Source organism: Eschscholzia californica, unplaced genomic scaffold (genome assembly GCF_041429995.1).
Source record: "Eschscholzia californica isolate CP2 unplaced genomic scaffold, dmEscCali1.0.p SCAF_1, whole genome shotgun sequence".
NCBI classification, from domain to species: domain Eukaryota; kingdom Viridiplantae; phylum Streptophyta; class Magnoliopsida; order Ranunculales; family Papaveraceae; genus Eschscholzia; species Eschscholzia californica.
This window is the reverse complement of record NW_028238198.1, coordinates 72155864-72173352: the sequence shown is the minus strand read 5'-3', so window position 1 is coordinate 72173352 and position 17489 is coordinate 72155864. Positions and strand designations below refer to the sequence as shown.

Below are 17489 nucleotides of genomic sequence, written 5' to 3'. Positions count from 1 at the left end.
TTTGGAAGCCCCAGCCCAACCCGTTGGCTGTCCAACCCGGGAGCCCGGGCTGGGGGGCTCCCAGCCCCAAAAGTTTACCGTTGGAAATCCCCAACGGCTGTATTGGGGTGGATCCCCTATTAAAGGGGATCCACCCCAATACTAAATCTCACCTCTCTCTCTTTTTTTCTTCTTTCTCTCTCATTTTTTCATCTTTCTCTCTCAATTTCTTCCAAGTTAAACTCCAATTTTTCATCTTTCTCTCTCAATTTCTTCAATGGGTAGTCCAAATCCCGATTTCAATAATTTTGGCTATGTAAAAAATGTTAAACTCCAATTTCAATTATGATGAAGTTAATTTATCGAATGATGTGGTCGAAGAAAATTTTGATTGTAATGAAACGCCAACGTCGTCGGTAGAGCGTTATACTCAAGTAGATGATAGTGTGCTCGTTAATGCTTATTTACTTATTGCTTCCGATGCGATTATTGACAATGATCAAAGAGCGGGTACTTTTTGGAACAAGATTACCGAACACTTCAACGAGCGTACAAATCAAAATCGTGTAGCAAAGGGTCTTAAATGTCGTTGGAGCGAAATTAACAAGCAATGCGCGAAGTTTTGTGGGTTGCAAAGGAACCCAAAAAGCGGAGAAAATGATGATGATCGGGTAATTACTATTATTACATTTTGCCAACATTAAGATTTTTTTTTTACACAAATTTGAAATTAAAATTTTTATTTTTGCAGTTAAACTCCGCAAAACTATTGTTTAAACAAAACAACGGGAACAAAGATTTTAAGTTCGAACATTGTTATAAAATTTTGAAAGACCATCCCAAATGGTCATCAAACTTATCTCAAGCTTCGTCAAACAAAAGAAAAACTTCTTTAGACCAAGACAAAGGATCTCCCTCCAAAATCCAACAAAGACCACTTGGAAGAAAAGCAAGCAAGGAGGCTAGAGATAAATCCAGAAGTACATAAACTTCTACAACGATTGAGTTTTGGAAAGAGAGAAATGCGAATCAGGAGAGTAGAGATAAACTTCTCAATGACGCCATTAATTCGGAAAAAGAAAGTCGACTACTTCAAAACAAACAATTAGAAATGAAAGAAAAAGAATTAGTCATGGAAGAAAGAAAATTAAACGCTAAAGTGATGCAAATGGGTATAGACTTGGTGGGCAAAGATACTTCGAACATGGCTCCCGAACAACTTGTTCTTCATAGGATATTGATCTCAAATTGGAAAAAGGAGAATGGGGGTGCATTTTAGTTATTCTAATTAGATCTTTTTAATTATGTATGAATTTTAATTATTTATTAAATTTTAATGATTTTAATTATAATAATGTAATGGGTGAAAATTAAAACACAAATCTCACACGCGTACACCACACATTCACATTTTTTGGATTTGGGAGCCCCACGTTGGAATTGAGACAAAGCCCCGGGGCTCCCAAAATTCAGGGGCTCCCAAAATTGGGAGCCCGAGCCCCACACTGGCTTTGCCCTAACTGTCCTTCCTTTAAATATATTTTCAAAATAAAATAAAAAGTAAAACCTTAGTTCCACCTCATTTCCCTCTCCACCACACATCTCTCTCCACGTCACCTCCCTCTCTCTCCACCTCACCTCTCTTTCCAACTCACCCCTCTCTCTCTCCAACTCACTCATATCTCTCTCCAACTCACCTCATTTCCCAAAATTGGGAGCCCGAGCCCCACACTGGCTTTGCCCTAACTGTTCTAATGCTGTTGTTACCTTATCCATCGATGGCCGCTCTTTTCCTCTCATTTGAACACATTTACAAGTGATATTCACGATCCTAATAAGAGCTTCAACATCTGGAGGAGGTTTCAATACTGGGTCTAAAATTGCAGATATATCACCATTTCTAATTTATGGAACTGCCCATTCAACTATATTCCCATCATCTTCGAATTGTTCTTCGATGGCTTTTCTACCACTTAGAATTTCCAAGAGCAAGACACCAAAACTATAAACATCAGACTTGGTTGTGAGATAATGAAGTCTATAGTATTCGGGGTCGAGATAGCCTAAGGTTCCAGATGGTAGTTCAGCTAAAGGTGAGCTACTATCTGCAGGACCCAACAAAGAAAAACCAAAATCGACAACACGAGCATTATGTTCTTGATCGATGAGTATCTTTGAAGATTTAATGTCACGGTGAATGACAGGTGGGCAAGATACCCATGTCAGTATTCGATTCCTCTAGCTGCTTGAACAACAATAGTGACTCTTTTGATCCAGTCTAATTCAAGGAATGAAATTTCGGTTTCGATGGAAATTTCGGTCGATCCAAAAGTGGACACGTTTCGTGGAAACGTTTCGGTCTGTGTGCAAATTTTACAAATTTGCGGAATGATAAAACAGTTCTAAAACAATTAAGTTCGGTATTAATCTGCAATAAAACAATTAGTTTAGGGGATAAATTGAGTTATTTAACTCTATTAGTACTAAAACAGTTAAGTTAAGTGTTTATCTGCAATTAAACAGTTAGTTTAGGGGGTACATTGAATTATTTATCAGATGTAAACCTAAAACAGTTAGTTTAGGGGTCCAATCTGCTATAATAGTAATAGTTAGGGGCTAACCAGAAATAAAACATAACATTCTTGTTTTGTAGTAAAAATTGTTTTCTCCTTAAATACAACCCTTAAATCCCTATTTCTAAGACTTCTCAGCCGAAACCGACTGTTCCCTCTTCCTCTCTCTCTCTCTCTCAAATCGGAATCTGAAGTTAAAGATCACCTAAAGAAGAGAAGAATCTTTTGAAGAACAAAAGATTTGAGAAGAAGTAGTCAAGAAAGATGGAACAAATTAACAGAAAGGTAGAAGATAAACGACTAAGGTATTATATGAGTTATGATTTTAGAATCTTTCGAAACCCTAAATCTAAATCTCTGTTTCGAAATTTCGTGTCAGATTTCGGTGGAAATTTCGTTTCGGTGATGTGAATTTAGGACATGTTTCGGTCATTTCGACCGAAATATGTCAGACATTTTATTCCTTGGTCTAATTGGACCAGATTTTTGTTCTTCCCATGTAAATGTTGGTGTAGTGACCCATGAGCCATGAACTCATAAACCAGAAGCCTTTCTCTTCCCTCTTCACAATAACCCAATAGATTAAGCAAATGGGCATGGTTTAATCTAGAGAGCAAATCAAGTTCAGTATGGAATTCCTTCGAATTCTTTTGTAAATCAGTTGACATTACCGCTCTTTTGACAGCAACCACAGATTTGTCCTTTAATACGCCTCTACACACACAAGAAAAGCTTCTTTTTCCTACTTGAGATTTTTCTTTAAACCCACCAGTGGCTCTCTCCAGCTCCTCGTAACTGAACACTTAAGCCCTCCACATTTGAGGTCATCTAGATCAGGCCGGACTTTGTTTTTGTCGTTGTTTCTTGTGGGAGAGTTTCTACTGCTCCCCATGGTTTTCGAGTTTCTTGCTGAACACTGACAGTTTTGCAGTTTGTACCGTACATAGTAACAAGAAGTTAAAGTTACTGCACTTACCAAAAACACTGCGAAGATTAGTCCCGCAACAAAGATTGGCATCTGAACGGACCAGACCTTCCAATTCTTTTTCACTTCCTTCGCAACAAGAGAAGAAGAAGAACAACAATTTGACAAGCACTCGTGAGAGAAACAACTAGAACAGTTATACTCACACTGTCGATCAGATTTTGTTATGCAGTGATTGGTTTGATACATTTCAGAAGGGCAGCCATTACTACAAGGCAAGCAAACTCTGGAGTCGGGGTTCTTACAAGTTTGATCTCCATGGCTAAATTCATAAAAACCTTCACTACAAGGATTTGGAACACAGGATCCGGGTGAAACAGCTGTAGGGAGAGAAGAAGGAAAACAAAGGCCTCAACACACGAGTTGTAGAGATATCTCAACAACACCGCACGTAAAATAATCTCCTGCAGCAATCTGATAAAACTTAACCCCATTAGGAGTTGGAGTACTTTTCTCGGTCCGAAAACCCCAACAAATAACACCATGGTCAGATAATTTGATCCCACAGGCATGAAATCTACCTCCTACAACAACAATCATAGGGTCGGGAGGAACTAAATCGACGACGCTTGTTTGAACTAAATTAGCAGCAATTGAGATTTCTTTCTCTGAATTCATACTCCTTCCCCAACAAAAGACCGAAAAATAACCTTCTATAAGTCCACAAACATGATAACCTCCCACTGATATCTTCTCGAACACTTTATTGCTTGGAATCAAACCGATAATGTCACCACTCCCAGTCTGGTCTCCCCAACAAAATACTGTTCTGTTTTCGGGAAACAACCCACAGTTGAAAACTGAACCAGCTGTGATAGACTTGAAGATACCATCAAACACATAATTAGCAGTCATATTATAACCCCAACAATCAATAACAGAAGTGTTTCGACTCAATCTACGATTGTCGAGTTTTCTTAGACCATCAAGTTTTCTTAGACCACATAAATGGTTATCTCCAGCACTGATTTCTGAGTAAGTAGCTCCTTCAGTCATGGGTTGAGGAACACCCATTTGAATATTAAATGCTATTTCCCAAACAAAACCATCTCCAGCTGTTAAACCAGTTCAAAGTGCCGTCTTTTTACTGATATTGTTATATTTTGCACAGTCTAGCCGTCTTTTTACTGATTCAATCGTGTTCCTTCTAAGGAAAATGTAATAGAAACAGAAAACAAAATAACATGTCTTTTTAAAAGGAACAACTAGCAAACAGATATCTGTTAGGAGGGGGAAATGCCCATGGAGCAAAGGGAGAGAAGATCACCAAGGAATAGAAAAAAAATCAAAGAGCTTTCATGAGCTCGCGAAAGATTTTTCGGGGTTGTTTTGATTCGTTAGTAACACTTCCGGTTTCACCAGACCAAAAGATGAACTTACACTAGATACGAGTTCTTATAAGTCAAGACTGCATATTCAGAATGCTTGAAGTAATACAAAAATAGTAGAGAATATGCCATATGGAAGCAACATAACAAGAACATCAGCGACCACAGTCAAATGGAAAACTAGCATTAGAAATTTAAGCAGAGAAATGGCAAGTTCTAAGCCCATCCATGGACCATGGATTTCTTTTTTGAACTATATATCATGGCTAATCATTGTTGTCGTTCTTTGTCGTCTGGATACTTGTGTGGGATAGTCAAAGACTCTTGTCGGATACTAGAAGCCACTTCGATGGGAATGTGAGATTTGAATGTATCGTCTTCTGTTTATTCTAACATAATTTTGCAAACTGCTAAGACTATAATATACTACTCCACAACCCGTTTCCTAATGGGCTCTGTCTTAATAGAGTGGTGATTCAGAAAGTAAGCCCTGCCACAGCCGTTTGACCCTGCCGCCGTTTCTAGGTCGGCAAGGTGTTGGGTTAAGCTTTCAGCTAGCCAAAGATAACGATAAAAACAAAGTACTTAATTTAGCAGTAAACATTATGAAGACTTTATGTTTTGAAGGTATGGCTATATGACTCAATTCAATATTTCAATTAACAAATGCAGCAAATGAAAGCATACTATGTTACCCATATCACGGTTTCTTCGTTGAGTTGAAATGCCCTTGGAGAAATGATAACTTTGATAACAAAGATTTAATGTGATCTCCATCTGCTTAAGGTACTAGACAAATATTGCTCCGGGTGGCAGGAAGATGAAGCATAATCTGAAATTTAGCATAACCTTCCAATATTCACTAGTTCAGCTTGCTGGAGAAGACCAAGGAAAATCAGGAATACAGAGATTTATTGAAAAAATGTTAGTTTTCATTGCAATAATCCGCGTTGTTTCAACAAGAAAACATACATTAAGCTCCAGTTTTTACCATCCAAAAAAACGAACAACTCTACCTAGCTGCAATAATGAGTTCAGACAAAATGAAATATCACAAAATGGACAATAGATTACAAGATTACATCATGTGATTATGTTGTTAGTCACACCATACTTGAGGATGAACTTCTTTCCATTGCATTCGAGCATTTCACTTAGGGTACATTCTATATTCCTCTTTGTCAGAAACCTCTGCCTCATCTCCAATGTTTTCTTCAGACCATGCCGAAAGAAATCTGGATAATCTACTACTTCATCGATTTTTCTTCCCATCACTTGCACCAAGAACTTGATTCTCGGTTCCAAAGAGTTCTTGACACTTTTAATCAAAACAGGCGGATACCCAGTAATTAGAACAGCTATCTGTCCATCTCCAAATCCACTTCTCTTGAGAAAAGAAAGATTGGGTCTCAAAATCTTTTCAACGTCTCTACATAAAACTTCAGGGAAATTCATTGCAACCCTTTGGAGATCCAGTTGTGTCAGACCAACTGACTTTAAAAACTCGCAAGTAGGATAGAGCCTTTTCTCTACACTATAACCCATTATAAATGGATTCTTCACTAGGACTTTTCCAATCATCTCCTCCTTGCTCAGGCCAAGATTAGCAAGGAAATCCACGACACTCTTCAGTTTTGAGTCGATGCTGTAGCTGACAAGCCTTGGGTTGAGCAACAACAACTTACCCAACTGTTTTTCTCGGATCCCCAAGGATTCGAAGAAAGCTAGTAACGGGCAAAGCTTCTCCTCAATGTTGTGAGAGAGTATGTGAGGGAATTTCGTTATAGCCAAAGTAACCTCACTTGGTTTTGTTCCTAAGGTCGATAGACACTGGACCATAGGCACAAGTTTCTCATTCAGACCTAAAGTAAGAATCTTCGGGCACTTGGAAACAACAGCAGGAAGCTTCCTCTCTTGAATACCAATGCTTTTCAAGTAATCCCAGTTCTCGGATGCTCGTTCTCTCTCAGCACCTTCCAAACGCTTGCATTTGTTTAAAATGTCCTTAATACTCTTATCGTCGAAACCCTTTTCCTTGAAGAACCCAATTATGCTACCATTAGAAGATTTTCCAATTTCCATCCTTCCTGAAACCATTATAAGAGTAGAATCACAAACCCATTTCAAAGATAAACAAAAAACATGAAATTTAGAGGTGGTTGATATAAATGTCATGTTAGACTTAGTTTATGAGAACAAATAGCAAACATTTTAGGTGCATTTTTCATAAACATGAATATCTAACTTAAACAATTCATGGAAGAACTTTACTAGTACTAACTTTCATTAGAAATATAAACAAAAATATTGAAAACCAAGTTATAAGAACACTCACCAAACCAAATGAACTTTTTAGGGTTTTGAAGGAATTCCCTCAATTCTTCTTCCTCTGTTTTCTGATTCAGGAAACAACCCACAACCCCAAGGCCTTATCTGAAAGACTGTGAAAAGAAGAAGCGCCACTATCCGTTTAGAGTTTCCTATCTATCTCAAAATTACGAGTTTGCCATCACTATTTTTACCAAAATTACCCTGATTTAATTTTATTATGACATAAAACCCTAAACCCCTTTCTTCAAGCTAAATTCTGATTACTTTCTCCGCCCCCCCCAAAGAAGAAGAAAAGAGGAGATTAATGGCAGGAAGAACAGGTAGGATTTCTGAACTTATGATTTCCAAGTTTCTGTTTTCTTATAAACGTTCAAACCCTTCTCTGTCAAAAACTATATCTTCATTTCATAGTTTTAGCAATTCTTCTTCTTCCCCTTCTTCAAGAAGAAGAGAAGATGATTCAACTTCAGAAAATCTGTTCCACCACCACCAACAACAAGAACCACCATCACCACCAGACCCTATCCCTAATAGACCTTTGAGAGGAGAAAGACAAAGGGTAGACCATAGATTTGAGAATAACATCAATGACAAAAAGAACATAGGTTTGAAACAATCTTTGGGAAGAGGGGAGAGAAGAACCACAGGAAACCCATTAACAGAGGATGATGATGATGATGATGATGATGATGATTTCTTCAGTAGTAGCAAAACCAGAATCGAAAGTAACCAGAAGAAAGATATGAATCCTTCTTCTCCAGTTTCATTTCTCAATAGTAAGCCAGAAATGAGAAAAGAAGAAAAAATAGATGATCAATCTGTTTCTAGTTTCCTTGATAAATTCAACCTAAATGTTGATGTTGATAATAAGAAAAACAATATCTTTGAAAGCAAATATACCCATACTAATTCTTCCCCACAAATCCCACTTGGATCATCTTCTTCTCTACTAGTTGGAGGAGGAGAAAGAGAAGAAGAACAAGAACAAGTGGTAGCTCCTGAAGATGCAGATGAAATTTTCAAGAAAATGAAAGAAACAGGACTAATCCCAAATGCTGTTGCTATGCTTGATGGTCTTTGTAAAGATGGGTTGGTACAAGAAGCCATGAAACTGTTTGGTTTAATGCGTGAGAAAGGTTCTATCCCTGAAGTTGTTATATACACGGCCGTAGTTGAAGGATTCTGTAAAGCTCAGAAGCTTGATGATGCTAAGAGAATTTTCAGGAAAATGCAGAATAATGGGATTTCTCCTAATGCTTTTAGTTATACAGTTTTGATCCAAGGACTTTTGGGTACTAACTACACTAACAAGTATCGAGGAGGAAGTAGAGGAGGTGGTGGTGGTGGCGGTGGTGGAGAAGGGGTAGGTGGGAAGAGAAGACTTGAGGATGCTCTAGAATTTTTTGTGGAGATGTTGGAGGCTGGTCATTCACCTAATGTGAAGTCATTTGTTGGTTTAGTTGATGGTTTTGTGAGTGAGAAAGGGGTAGAAGAAGCTACAAGTTTGATTGGGAGATTAAAGGAGAAAGGTTTCTTTGTTAATGACAAGGCTGTGAGAGAGCATCTAAACAAGAACGGACCTTTCTCTTCATTAGTTTGGGAAGCCATTCTTGGGAAGAAAAGCTCGGAAAGGTCATTTTGATTCAAACTTCCTCGATTTGTTGGCGAGAAGAGAACTACTTGTAAGTTGTTTCTCCTATCTTTTACCTCTTCTCTTTTGTTATCTCTAATATAAATTGTTTTGCTTCATTGGATGAATTTTATACACCATGTTTATGTATATATGCGTGCACACACTAGCACACAACATGTTGCACCTTGCTATGCAACATAGGCTTCATTCAGTATCGTGTAAACCGATTAAAAAGAGAATCTTAAAGCTTATAACTTGGACTCTGAATATTAGCCAAAGTTTATGGAATACGAAACCGTGCATTAATCTCATCTTAGACAACCCATAAATGTTATGTGGGATGCGTGATTCGTTAGTGGTTTCATCTCTTTGCAGACAATACGGCGCATGATCATCGGTGGACCCAAAAGGCAGTCGATCGTTGCCTACTAATCCAACTCTGCCTAAATGGGCCAAGCATGAGCGTCGAAGGTATTTTAATGATCTAATAATGATCTAATAAAGATGAGCAACTTATGAGGATATTTATTATGTGATGTGTAGGAGATAAACTTGAGTGATAAAACTTAGTCTTTTGTGATAGAGTTCATGTCCAATTTTAGACCCTTTTTTTCACTTTAGTTTGAAACTACCCCTTCAATTTTAAAAAGGGTTATGGGTATGGTGTCCTTATGTATTCTATTCATTTCATTTTGTGAATTGAAAGGTAAGGTTATGAAGTTTTTATTTCTTTTATACTTCTTTTGGATGATCTTTCTTTTTTATGGTTTTCAGTGCATCTCATCTTTTTTATGATTTTTCTTCATGCCTATTCCCATTTGGTCCCTAATAGATTGTATTGCTCGAAGTTATCTGCACATTGTGCCTGGGCATTTTAGCAATAGAATCGTTACTACTCAGTAAACTTCTGTTGAAGCTTCCACTAACACGATAAAATCAGGGAAGGACATCACCACACCCTGCGTTTTCAGGCAAATCTACTAATGTAGCAGAGAGTTAAATGGAGATAGGACTAGAACTGTGCTAAAATAAAAGTTTCTGAGGACGAGAGCCAATTTCAACATCTTTTAACGAGAAGAAATAAACAAAAACTTCAGATCATAATCAGCAAACACAAAATGATGAATACTGAAATGTTTTACTACAAGATAGATAGATAGATAGATATGCCAAGAACTTGATGATAATTCAAATAATACAAAATTTGAAATTCTTTTCTAAATTATTTTACTACTTCTACTACCCTTTCTGCTGCAAATAACCACGTCATTACTAGATCCTGAAGGCTAAACTGGTCCGACACACTGAAGTAAAAAAAGAACACTGACGGGTTGGGTAGTCGCCCATCTCCTGTTTGGCGTTAGTCTCGCAAAACCCAAACTGACGCGCTAACTTTCTCGACTTTCTTTAGAGGGTTTAGATTGTTACCTCGCCGAACTTCATAACTTCTTGTGCTTCTCATTCTCCTTTTCTTTATCTAGCACGGACTCTACTATGAAGCTTCGGTAGATGTCTTTGTTCTATTTCTCTTTCTTTTCCTATTATTTTTCTTCAACAATCCTTCCTCTCCTAACGTTTTTAGCTTCTGTTCTTTTCGGGCTTTCACTTGATCTTCAAAGCCGTCGTCTATCATCTTCATAGTCGCCACACGTTTAGCCTTGTAAACCTATAAAATTCATAACAGGACAATTATGTTCCAAGTTAGAATATTCTGTCTGTTTTATGTTCAAAATTATGATAAAAGATAGACAATGAACAACATATGCCAGACCCAGAAGACCACAATAGTGTCTCTAGAAGAGAAAGCAGTGCTACTTTTATGCTGGTAACTTCACGTTTCAACTTAAGCCTCTGTACACACAGATTTGCTGAACTTCAACAATTGTAGATATCCAGCTGAGTCTACTACTGTTTTGACCCACATGTGAGGTGTGAGCTGAACCACGAACATATAGCTTTTGGGTATTAGATAGTTAAACATCATAAGATTAGATATGAGTTGATCACCTACCAGGGTGAACTAGTATATTTACATACAACGGATAAACCTGAAATACGGCAACTGTTACGCTTCTCTAAAAGCGAATCAATAATAGGCTGACCCTAATAGTTCCACCCACACATCTTATACATGGCTGAACAAATCAACGAAGTATCATGTTTCAGTATTGGGTATACAACTTCTTATCGCGTATCTATTTTTTCTTTTCTTAGTTTGCTATAGTGGAACTGGATTGAGGTCCTCTTAAATAGTTAAATGACGGAATGCTATCTTCATAGTTACCACATCAACAAGGGTAAATATCACCCACCAGATAAAAGAAGAAAGAAAAGTCCTCAAGCCCAAACCCGAAAATATACTAATAAAAGACAGAAAACCCGATTGTTCAGTAACGGTCATACCTGTGTGATATCAGAAAGCACCTCCTTTTCTTTGCAATCAAACTTCTCCAACTCTTGTCCAATATCAGCCTCTATTTCATGAACAAGATCTACGTCGTTCTGCGAAAACCAGGGCGCACCTTAAGAGACTTAAAAAGAAAACAGTTCTTATCTATTCTTTATTGCTGAAGTTCCACTTCTTTACGCCAAACTTCTCAAGGGCTATATTTCACGTAGTTGTTCTTGATGAGATTCATAAATGCCATGCTAAGAGCTTGAAAGTATATGAATGAGCTAGAAAAATCAAATATAATGTATATGACTATCTAGACTATGGTGGTGCAACTTCTCCATATCTATCGAACACGAAGACTGGCAGGTCTGTACTCAGTATTCAACTGGACGACACATGTATCTAATTATCGGACCAGCTAATGGAACAATGGTCGGGCATGAAAGTGAAAAAGTCTAGGAGCCGTATTTGGCTTCTAATTCCGGCGGCTATAATTTGGAATATTTGGAAGGATAGAAACAACAAATCTTCAAGGAAGCTAATTTGAGTCATTTGACAAGCAAAGTCGACATAGAAGATATCAAAGGAACTATTTTCGCTTGGTCTAGGATTGCTATAGAATTCAAGGATGTTTCTTTTTTTGATATGGTTGTTAACTGGGATACTTGGGTAATGTAACAAGTTCCCCAAGTTTTCAACTCTACTTTCTCGTTGTATATTCTTTCTTCTTCTATATATTCAATCTAATCTTTCAAAAAGAAAATTAGACATGATCACATGAAAATGTTAGACTCCTGTCTAAAATCCCAAGGCTTAATAATAATTAGCACGCAGAGAACAAAGATCAGAAATTTAGATGTTTGTTCGGAATAGTATAACAACAAACAAATAACAACTTTAAAATGATCTCGACAGCTGATTTAGGCGCCAATAGAGCCAGAATAGCAATACCAGGAATTCTGAACAAAATTTAGTGCTTCAGTCTAAATCCAACATTACAGAACTAACCTCAGTAACAAAGCTAATAGCAAGCCCTTCTCTTCCAGCTCTTGCAGTACGCCCAACACGATGAACATAGTCTCTTGGATACCTGCGACAAGTTGGAAACTCTGTCAAGAACATACATCTTCGCAATTTGGAACACAAAATTATGAAATACAGAAATTTTGAACACCGGTAAGTTTTTGAATAAATATAACCTCGGAAGATCATAGTTGATAACAAGATCAACAGTCGGTATGTCTAAACCACGACTAGCCACATCTGTTGCTAGCAACACTGGAACCTGGGCGGCTTTGAATTTATGTAATGCAGAAAGTCTTAGAGACTGGGATTTGTATGAGTGTAACCCCACGGCTGGTTGATCAAGCTCTTCCAGTAATAGACTCAAAAGGTGACAAGTCCTGAGATATTACATTATGAACTTATGAGCAAAAGATTGTGTATCTGTGAACTAGATCATTACATGAGCACATATTTAAGATGAAAGGTCAGTCATCAGAACAACCAAAAAGATGAACCTGCTTTCTTTACAGATAAATACCAACCAGCTGCCGAAGTGTAAAACATGGAGGCCTAAAAAAAATTGAACTTACCTGCATGTAGAGACAAATATGATGGCAGAGCGGATATCCATGTCCTTCATTTTTGATAATATGTGTGCGAGATAAACATCTTTCACATTTTTCGGAACAAAAATATACTGTTGTTTGAGAGATTCAACTGTTCTAAATCCCTCATATGCTTCATAAAAGTATGCCTTGTTTGCAGAAAGCTCAAGCAAGGTTTTTAGGTTGTCTGTCATTGTTGCAGAAAACAAAAGAGTCTGGCGTTTCTTAGGCAAGCATTGAAATATAACTCTTAAATCCTCCTCAAAACCAACATCCAAAACCCTATCAGCCTCATCCAAAACCAGAAACTGCAAAGGTTTGACCAATCAATCAAATAAACAAAAAATCACTTCACAAAAAAGTTACATAAGAACCAATTGGGTTCTAAGCCACGACATTTTGAAGACTACGTTATAACTTATAAGTGTACTAATTGAAATTGAACAAGATAACAGCATTACCTTAGTCTTGGAGAATACAGCAGGAATATCTGGATTCTCTTCGATGAGGACCTTTACCCTCCCTGGGGTCGCGATCACAACGTGAGGACGCTGCATCAGAGCTTGTGATTGAGTAATCTTATCCATCCCTCCAACAACAACAGCACATCTTATGTTCAAGCATGATCCAAGTGCTCTGAACTGCTCCGCCAACTGGTATGCCAGCTCCCTAGTAGGAGTTAGTACCAAAGAGAACACACCATACGGGTCTTCAGCAAGCTGATGCAAAATAGGTAATGCAAAAGCAGCTGTTTTGCCACTACCTGTCTGAGCTAACCCTAAAACATCTTCGCCAGATAGAATTCTAGGAATACAGTGATGTTGAACTGGAGTGGGTTTCTTCATTCCAAGCTCCTTGCAAGTCTGAATTGCCCAGTCAGAAAGGCCGAGATCGGAAAAACTAAGAGAATATGATTCAGGGTTGGATGATTTTTCCAATTGTAAGGGCTGTGCAAGTTGAGGTTTTTCAATGATTGAAGAGGTTTTCTTGGAAGGTTTTGGAGTATACTTTTTCGAGAACAAAGGAAAATCAACATCCACTTTGTTTTCATCTGCCATGGTTTCTTCTCACTGTAACTAAGATAGTGGGTAAAAAATGGTTATTAGATAACAATCAACCATTCTTGAACAATTTCAATAGAAAACCTAAATATAAGAAAACTCACCAAAAGAAAAAGAACCCTTCTTTAGAGTTGAAGAAATCCCCTGATTTCTTCTTCTGTTTTCTAATGCAAAAACGACCCCACTATCCAACTCGTTTAGAAAAAAAGTTCTAGCTTGGCCTCCGGAGACCGTAGAGAGAAGAAAGAGAGAGAAATTCGTACCTGAACTCGAAATTGAAGCTGAAGGGAAGAAGGAGAGTAGCTCTAACTTTGAATGTCTCCGAACTCTTGAAGAAACCCTAGTCACTAACCTTTCGGCTGAGAAGAAGAGGGGGCTGGGCGGGTCACGGCGGTTCTGGCACCTAAGGGTAGGGGTAGGGGTGGGAATCCGTCCGGACGGTCGGAAAACGGACACGAACTCAACCGGTCCGCGCGGAACGGGCACAAGTCCTAAGTGTCCACTCGGACATCCAGACAAAACGGGCGGACATTTTGGATTTTCTCCAACGAAGTGCCCGCCCGTGACCGTTTTGATAGTCGGACAAACCGGGTATCGGTCGGTCGGGCGCCGGTCACTAATGAACAAATAAAGAAATATTTATTCGAAATTAAAACTCTTTAGTAGCTAAATAGAACTTTCTAAACGCCATCTTTACAATTCCAAAAAGTAACAAAATCAAAAGATAACCATTGATATTCTCATGGATTACAATCGGTTTTATTCTTCTTCACATGGATTACGATCGGTGTATTGTGGATTTCTAAAGTTAATGACGAGATATTGAGATTTTAGAGGAGAGAAAGACTTGAAAAGTAGAGAGGCGAAGACAAAATTAAGAAAAGTGATTTCTAAAGTTATATATTTTTACTCTTGAAATCTATCGTTGTAGCTAACCCTAGAGATCTAAAGGCTTAAAATCAATCATATAGGCAGGCGGGTATAACGGGTAGGATAAACGCACGGGTTCGGTCGTGCGGGCTATATAAGCGGGCGAACTCGGTCGGATCACCGGGTAAGGACCTATGTCTGCGTCCATCCGCTTATACTCTTTTGGTCGGACGGGTACGGACCGACTCGGGCATCGAACGGTCACGGACCCTTCGGACTCAGACGGTCGTGGGCGGGTCCCGGATTTCCGGGCCAAAATCTCACCCCTAGGTGGGGGTGGGGCTAAGGCTAGGGGTGTATATTTAGTATCCCAACCGAATAAACCAATTTGATACAATGGACTCGGTTTGGGTGAGAACAAAGTGTGTTACCCGGATTGATTCCGACACTAAAAGGTTGAGACGTTTAGCGTTATGGTCAAAGAAAAGCATCGACATTAGTATTTGGGGTCAAGAGTTCGTCCGTTATTGGGTCTCAATCACAGACTAACCGTTAACTCAGCTGACTAGAGACGCGTTAACAACCATTAGTCTGTGACCCAAATACTAATGACTATACTTTTCCTTTGACCTTAACGTTAACTTTATCTTTTAGTTATTGGAACATGGACGTCTTTAGGAAATTTGTGAAAGATGTGTGGGTTTCAGAGGGTGTACATTTTTGATGAGTAATTGTCAGATTTGAGAACTTATCAGACGTAGAGCGGATCCTATCGTAAGCTAGCTCTTCCACCATTTATCGCTGCAAAAGACTGAACCCTGACTGACGAACCCGCCAGTAGAGAATCATGGCCTCCGACACCTACTGTTGGTAGAAAGACGGGTTGTGTTAGCATATGATTCTCTAATAGATCTATTGTTTAACTTAGTCCCCTTCGACGTATGAAGGAAATAGTCTTAAGAACTTGTCCAATGAGATTCCCAGAGGGAAACTGTATCAAACGCTTGGGAACAAAATTATGGATTATCATTCGTGTACAGTTCGAACTACTTATGGGTTATTAGGCATCAAACTTTGAATATTCTCAGACCGGGAATAATAGTCCCTTCTTTTACTTTGATTTTCGGTTCTATCACGCGGTGGACCAAAAAAATGCCTTTAGAGACTCTTGAAGTCCAAAGTAGTTAAATGCTGGAGACCCTTACTGTTTGAGATCTTTGATTAGATTCGGAATTAAAACGGTAAGCGTGAGGAACACCTCCCATATTTCGAGCTTAAAGTATTGACCATAAACGTGAGACACATTTATACCTTACCTTATTTACGTGGACTTCTCTAGCCTTCTCGTAAATCCTAAACAAACCTAGTTGTATTTAAGTCAGGACAGAACTTCAGACGACTAGGACAATCGTGTCGACCCCGGTCTTGGATTTGAGTGGCAAACCTCGTTTCTCGTAAGTCATTCTCGTAAGTCATTGACTTCAGTCGTAGAAGATACTGGATACATTAGAATATGTTGCGAAACCGTACCATGTTAGAGTTTACATTCCATCGTTAGACCGAAAACATTAAATCACATATAACTTTCAAGTATGATAGATGTGGATCAAAATATCCATTTTACAATGAAAAGTAAACGAAAATAATATTTTGTTGTAAAACGATCCCACGTTAGTGTAACTTGGTGCAGAGACGGAATGTAGACCATTCCGTAGCGAGACATTTAAAACCTCTAGGCTCAGACAGAGTATTACTAGCAGCCCACCATGGGTTTTCCGCATCATCCTAAAACAATACTACGATCTACTATACCTATCATAATTCTAACACATAACAAGAGGAATAAGAAATTTTCTTTCTTTCAACAAAATCAAACACCAATTGACCAGTCGAATTAATCATCATAATATAGTCACAAAAGTTATGCTCCATTTATTATTATAATTTATAGTATCGGTCAAAGAGCATACATAATACTACAACTCAGGCAAACGAGTTTAAGTTTTTGAATCATCTGAAAGTTCACTCCCACTATGAGGTGAGGAAGAAGAATCGGGTTTTGGTGGTGGTGGTTGAGATTGTGACTGAGCGATTCTATGACCAGCTGAGAATAGATCGACCGGTTCAGATTCAGCAATTTTACCACCTTCAATTGGTTGACCTGATTTATAAGCCACTCTCAATGTTTCATCTTCTGATAATTTGGCTTGTGCTGTACCATACTTGATATCATCCTTACTAGTTGCCATCTCTCTCTATATATATAATTCTCTCTCTCTCTAATAACAATGATTTTCTTTCTCTTCCTGATTCTTTCTTTATGCATTTGTTGGGTATATATATATATATCGGTTTACACATATAGTTATGAATGTACAAAATGGTGGCAGGATCCATGAGTATGTGTCCTTTCTGAATGATAAGTGGCAAGAATATGTTCCTCTTAACTGCCACGTTTTCTATTACAGCTTACGCAACACTAATTGCCCTAAACTTGAGTTCCCTTTTGATTGTTAAAATTCAAATGGAAAATAACGCAATGCCCGGCACCCCAACACCAATCCCGCATACTGACGTGTCGGGCCATGATCTAGAGAGAGAAACCTAGCCGGACATGTCAGTCCACCTAAATTCGGCCAAGACTGATGTCAGGCATAACATCACAATTAAAATGCAATTTGGTCCGATTTTTAGGTCGACCACGGTCTTGACGGTGACATAACC

At 38.3% G+C, this 17489-nt stretch overlaps 4 protein-coding genes and 1 pseudogene across 8 annotated transcripts; 1 reads left to right on the top strand and 4 right to left on the bottom strand.

The window, feature by feature from the left end:
• Positions 1-1677: 1677 nt before the first annotated feature.
• Positions 1678-5642, bottom strand: LOC147568893 (serine/threonine-protein kinase-like protein ACR4; annotated as a pseudogene).
• Positions 5643-5775: 133 nt separating this feature from the next.
• On the bottom strand, positions 5776-9035 carry PDE191 (Mitochondrial transcription termination factor family protein). Its single transcript, XM_086655327.1, has 2 exons — positions 7201-9035; positions 5776-6952 (listed from the first exon to the last, which is right to left on the bottom strand). The coding sequence occupies exon 2, from the start codon at positions 6945-6947 to the stop codon at positions 5949-5951; it is 999 nt and encodes a 332-aa protein (XP_086511453.1). The 5' UTR covers positions 6948-6952; positions 7201-9035; the 3' UTR covers positions 5776-5948.
• On the top strand, positions 7474-9564 carry LOC147568891 (Pentatricopeptide repeat (PPR) superfamily protein). Its single transcript, XM_086655325.1, has 2 exons — positions 7474-8878; positions 9205-9564. The coding sequence occupies exon 1, from the start codon at positions 7501-7503 to the stop codon at positions 8836-8838; it is 1338 nt and encodes a 445-aa protein (XP_086511451.1). The 5' UTR covers positions 7474-7500; the 3' UTR covers positions 8839-8878; positions 9205-9564.
• A 366-nt stretch (positions 9565-9930) lies between these two features.
• Positions 9931-14404, bottom strand: LOC147568890 (DEAD-box ATP-dependent RNA helicase 36-like). Of its 5 annotated transcripts, none has more exons than XR_015231138.1 (7): positions 14000-14268; positions 13296-13910; positions 12820-13142; positions 12424-12627; positions 11748-12314; positions 11233-11537; positions 9931-10495 (listed from the first exon to the last, which is right to left on the bottom strand). XR_015231138.1 is itself a non-coding variant. In XM_086655324.1 (7 exons), exons 2-7 carry the CDS (start codon positions 13890-13892, stop codon positions 10322-10324), a joined length of 1479 nt encoding a protein of 492 aa, XP_086511450.1. In that variant the 5' UTR covers positions 13893-13904; positions 14159-14404; the 3' UTR covers positions 9931-10321. The 5 variants fall into 5 exon arrangements, 4 of the variants coding, with proteins under 4 accessions (XP_086511450.1, XP_086511449.1, XP_086511447.1 ...); XM_086655324.1 differs by having other exon boundaries at positions 11233-11331; positions 12233-12314; positions 13296-13904; positions 14159-14404; XM_086655323.1 differs by having other exon boundaries at positions 11233-11331; positions 12233-12314; positions 13296-13904; positions 14000-14293.
• Positions 14405-16674: 2270 nt separating this feature from the next.
• On the bottom strand, positions 16675-17032 carry SMP1 (seed maturation protein). Its single transcript, XM_086671492.1, has one exon. The coding sequence runs from the start codon at positions 17012-17014 to the stop codon at positions 16763-16765; it is 252 nt and encodes an 83-aa protein (XP_086527618.1). The 5' UTR covers positions 17015-17032; the 3' UTR covers positions 16675-16762.
• Between the last annotated feature and the right edge of the window lie 457 nt (positions 17033-17489).

Bases quoted from the DNA above. Each gene is read 5' to 3' on its own strand.
- PDE191 (XM_086655327.1), bottom strand. From the start codon at position 6,947: ATGGAAATTGGAAAATCTTCTAATGGTAGCATAATTGGGTTCTTCAAG.
- LOC147568891 (XM_086655325.1), top strand. From the start codon at position 7,501: ATGGCAGGAAGAACAGGTAGGATTTCTGAACTTATGATTTCCAAGTTT.
- LOC147568890 (XM_086655324.1), bottom strand. From the start codon at position 13,892: ATGGCAGATGAAAACAAAGTGGATGTTGATTTTCCTTTGTTCTCGAAA. The intron at 11,332-12,232 runs GTTAGTTCTGTA...TGGTTTTCGCAG, and splicing joins CTATTAGCTTTGTTACTGAG to AACGACGTAGATCTTGTTCA. The intron at 10,496-11,232 runs GTATGACCGTTA...TGAATTTTATAG, and splicing joins TGCTTTCTGATATCACACAG to GTTTACAAGGCTAAACGTGT.
- SMP1 (XM_086671492.1), bottom strand. From the start codon at position 17,014: ATGGCAACTAGTAAGGATGATATCAAGTATGGTACAGCACAAGCCAAA.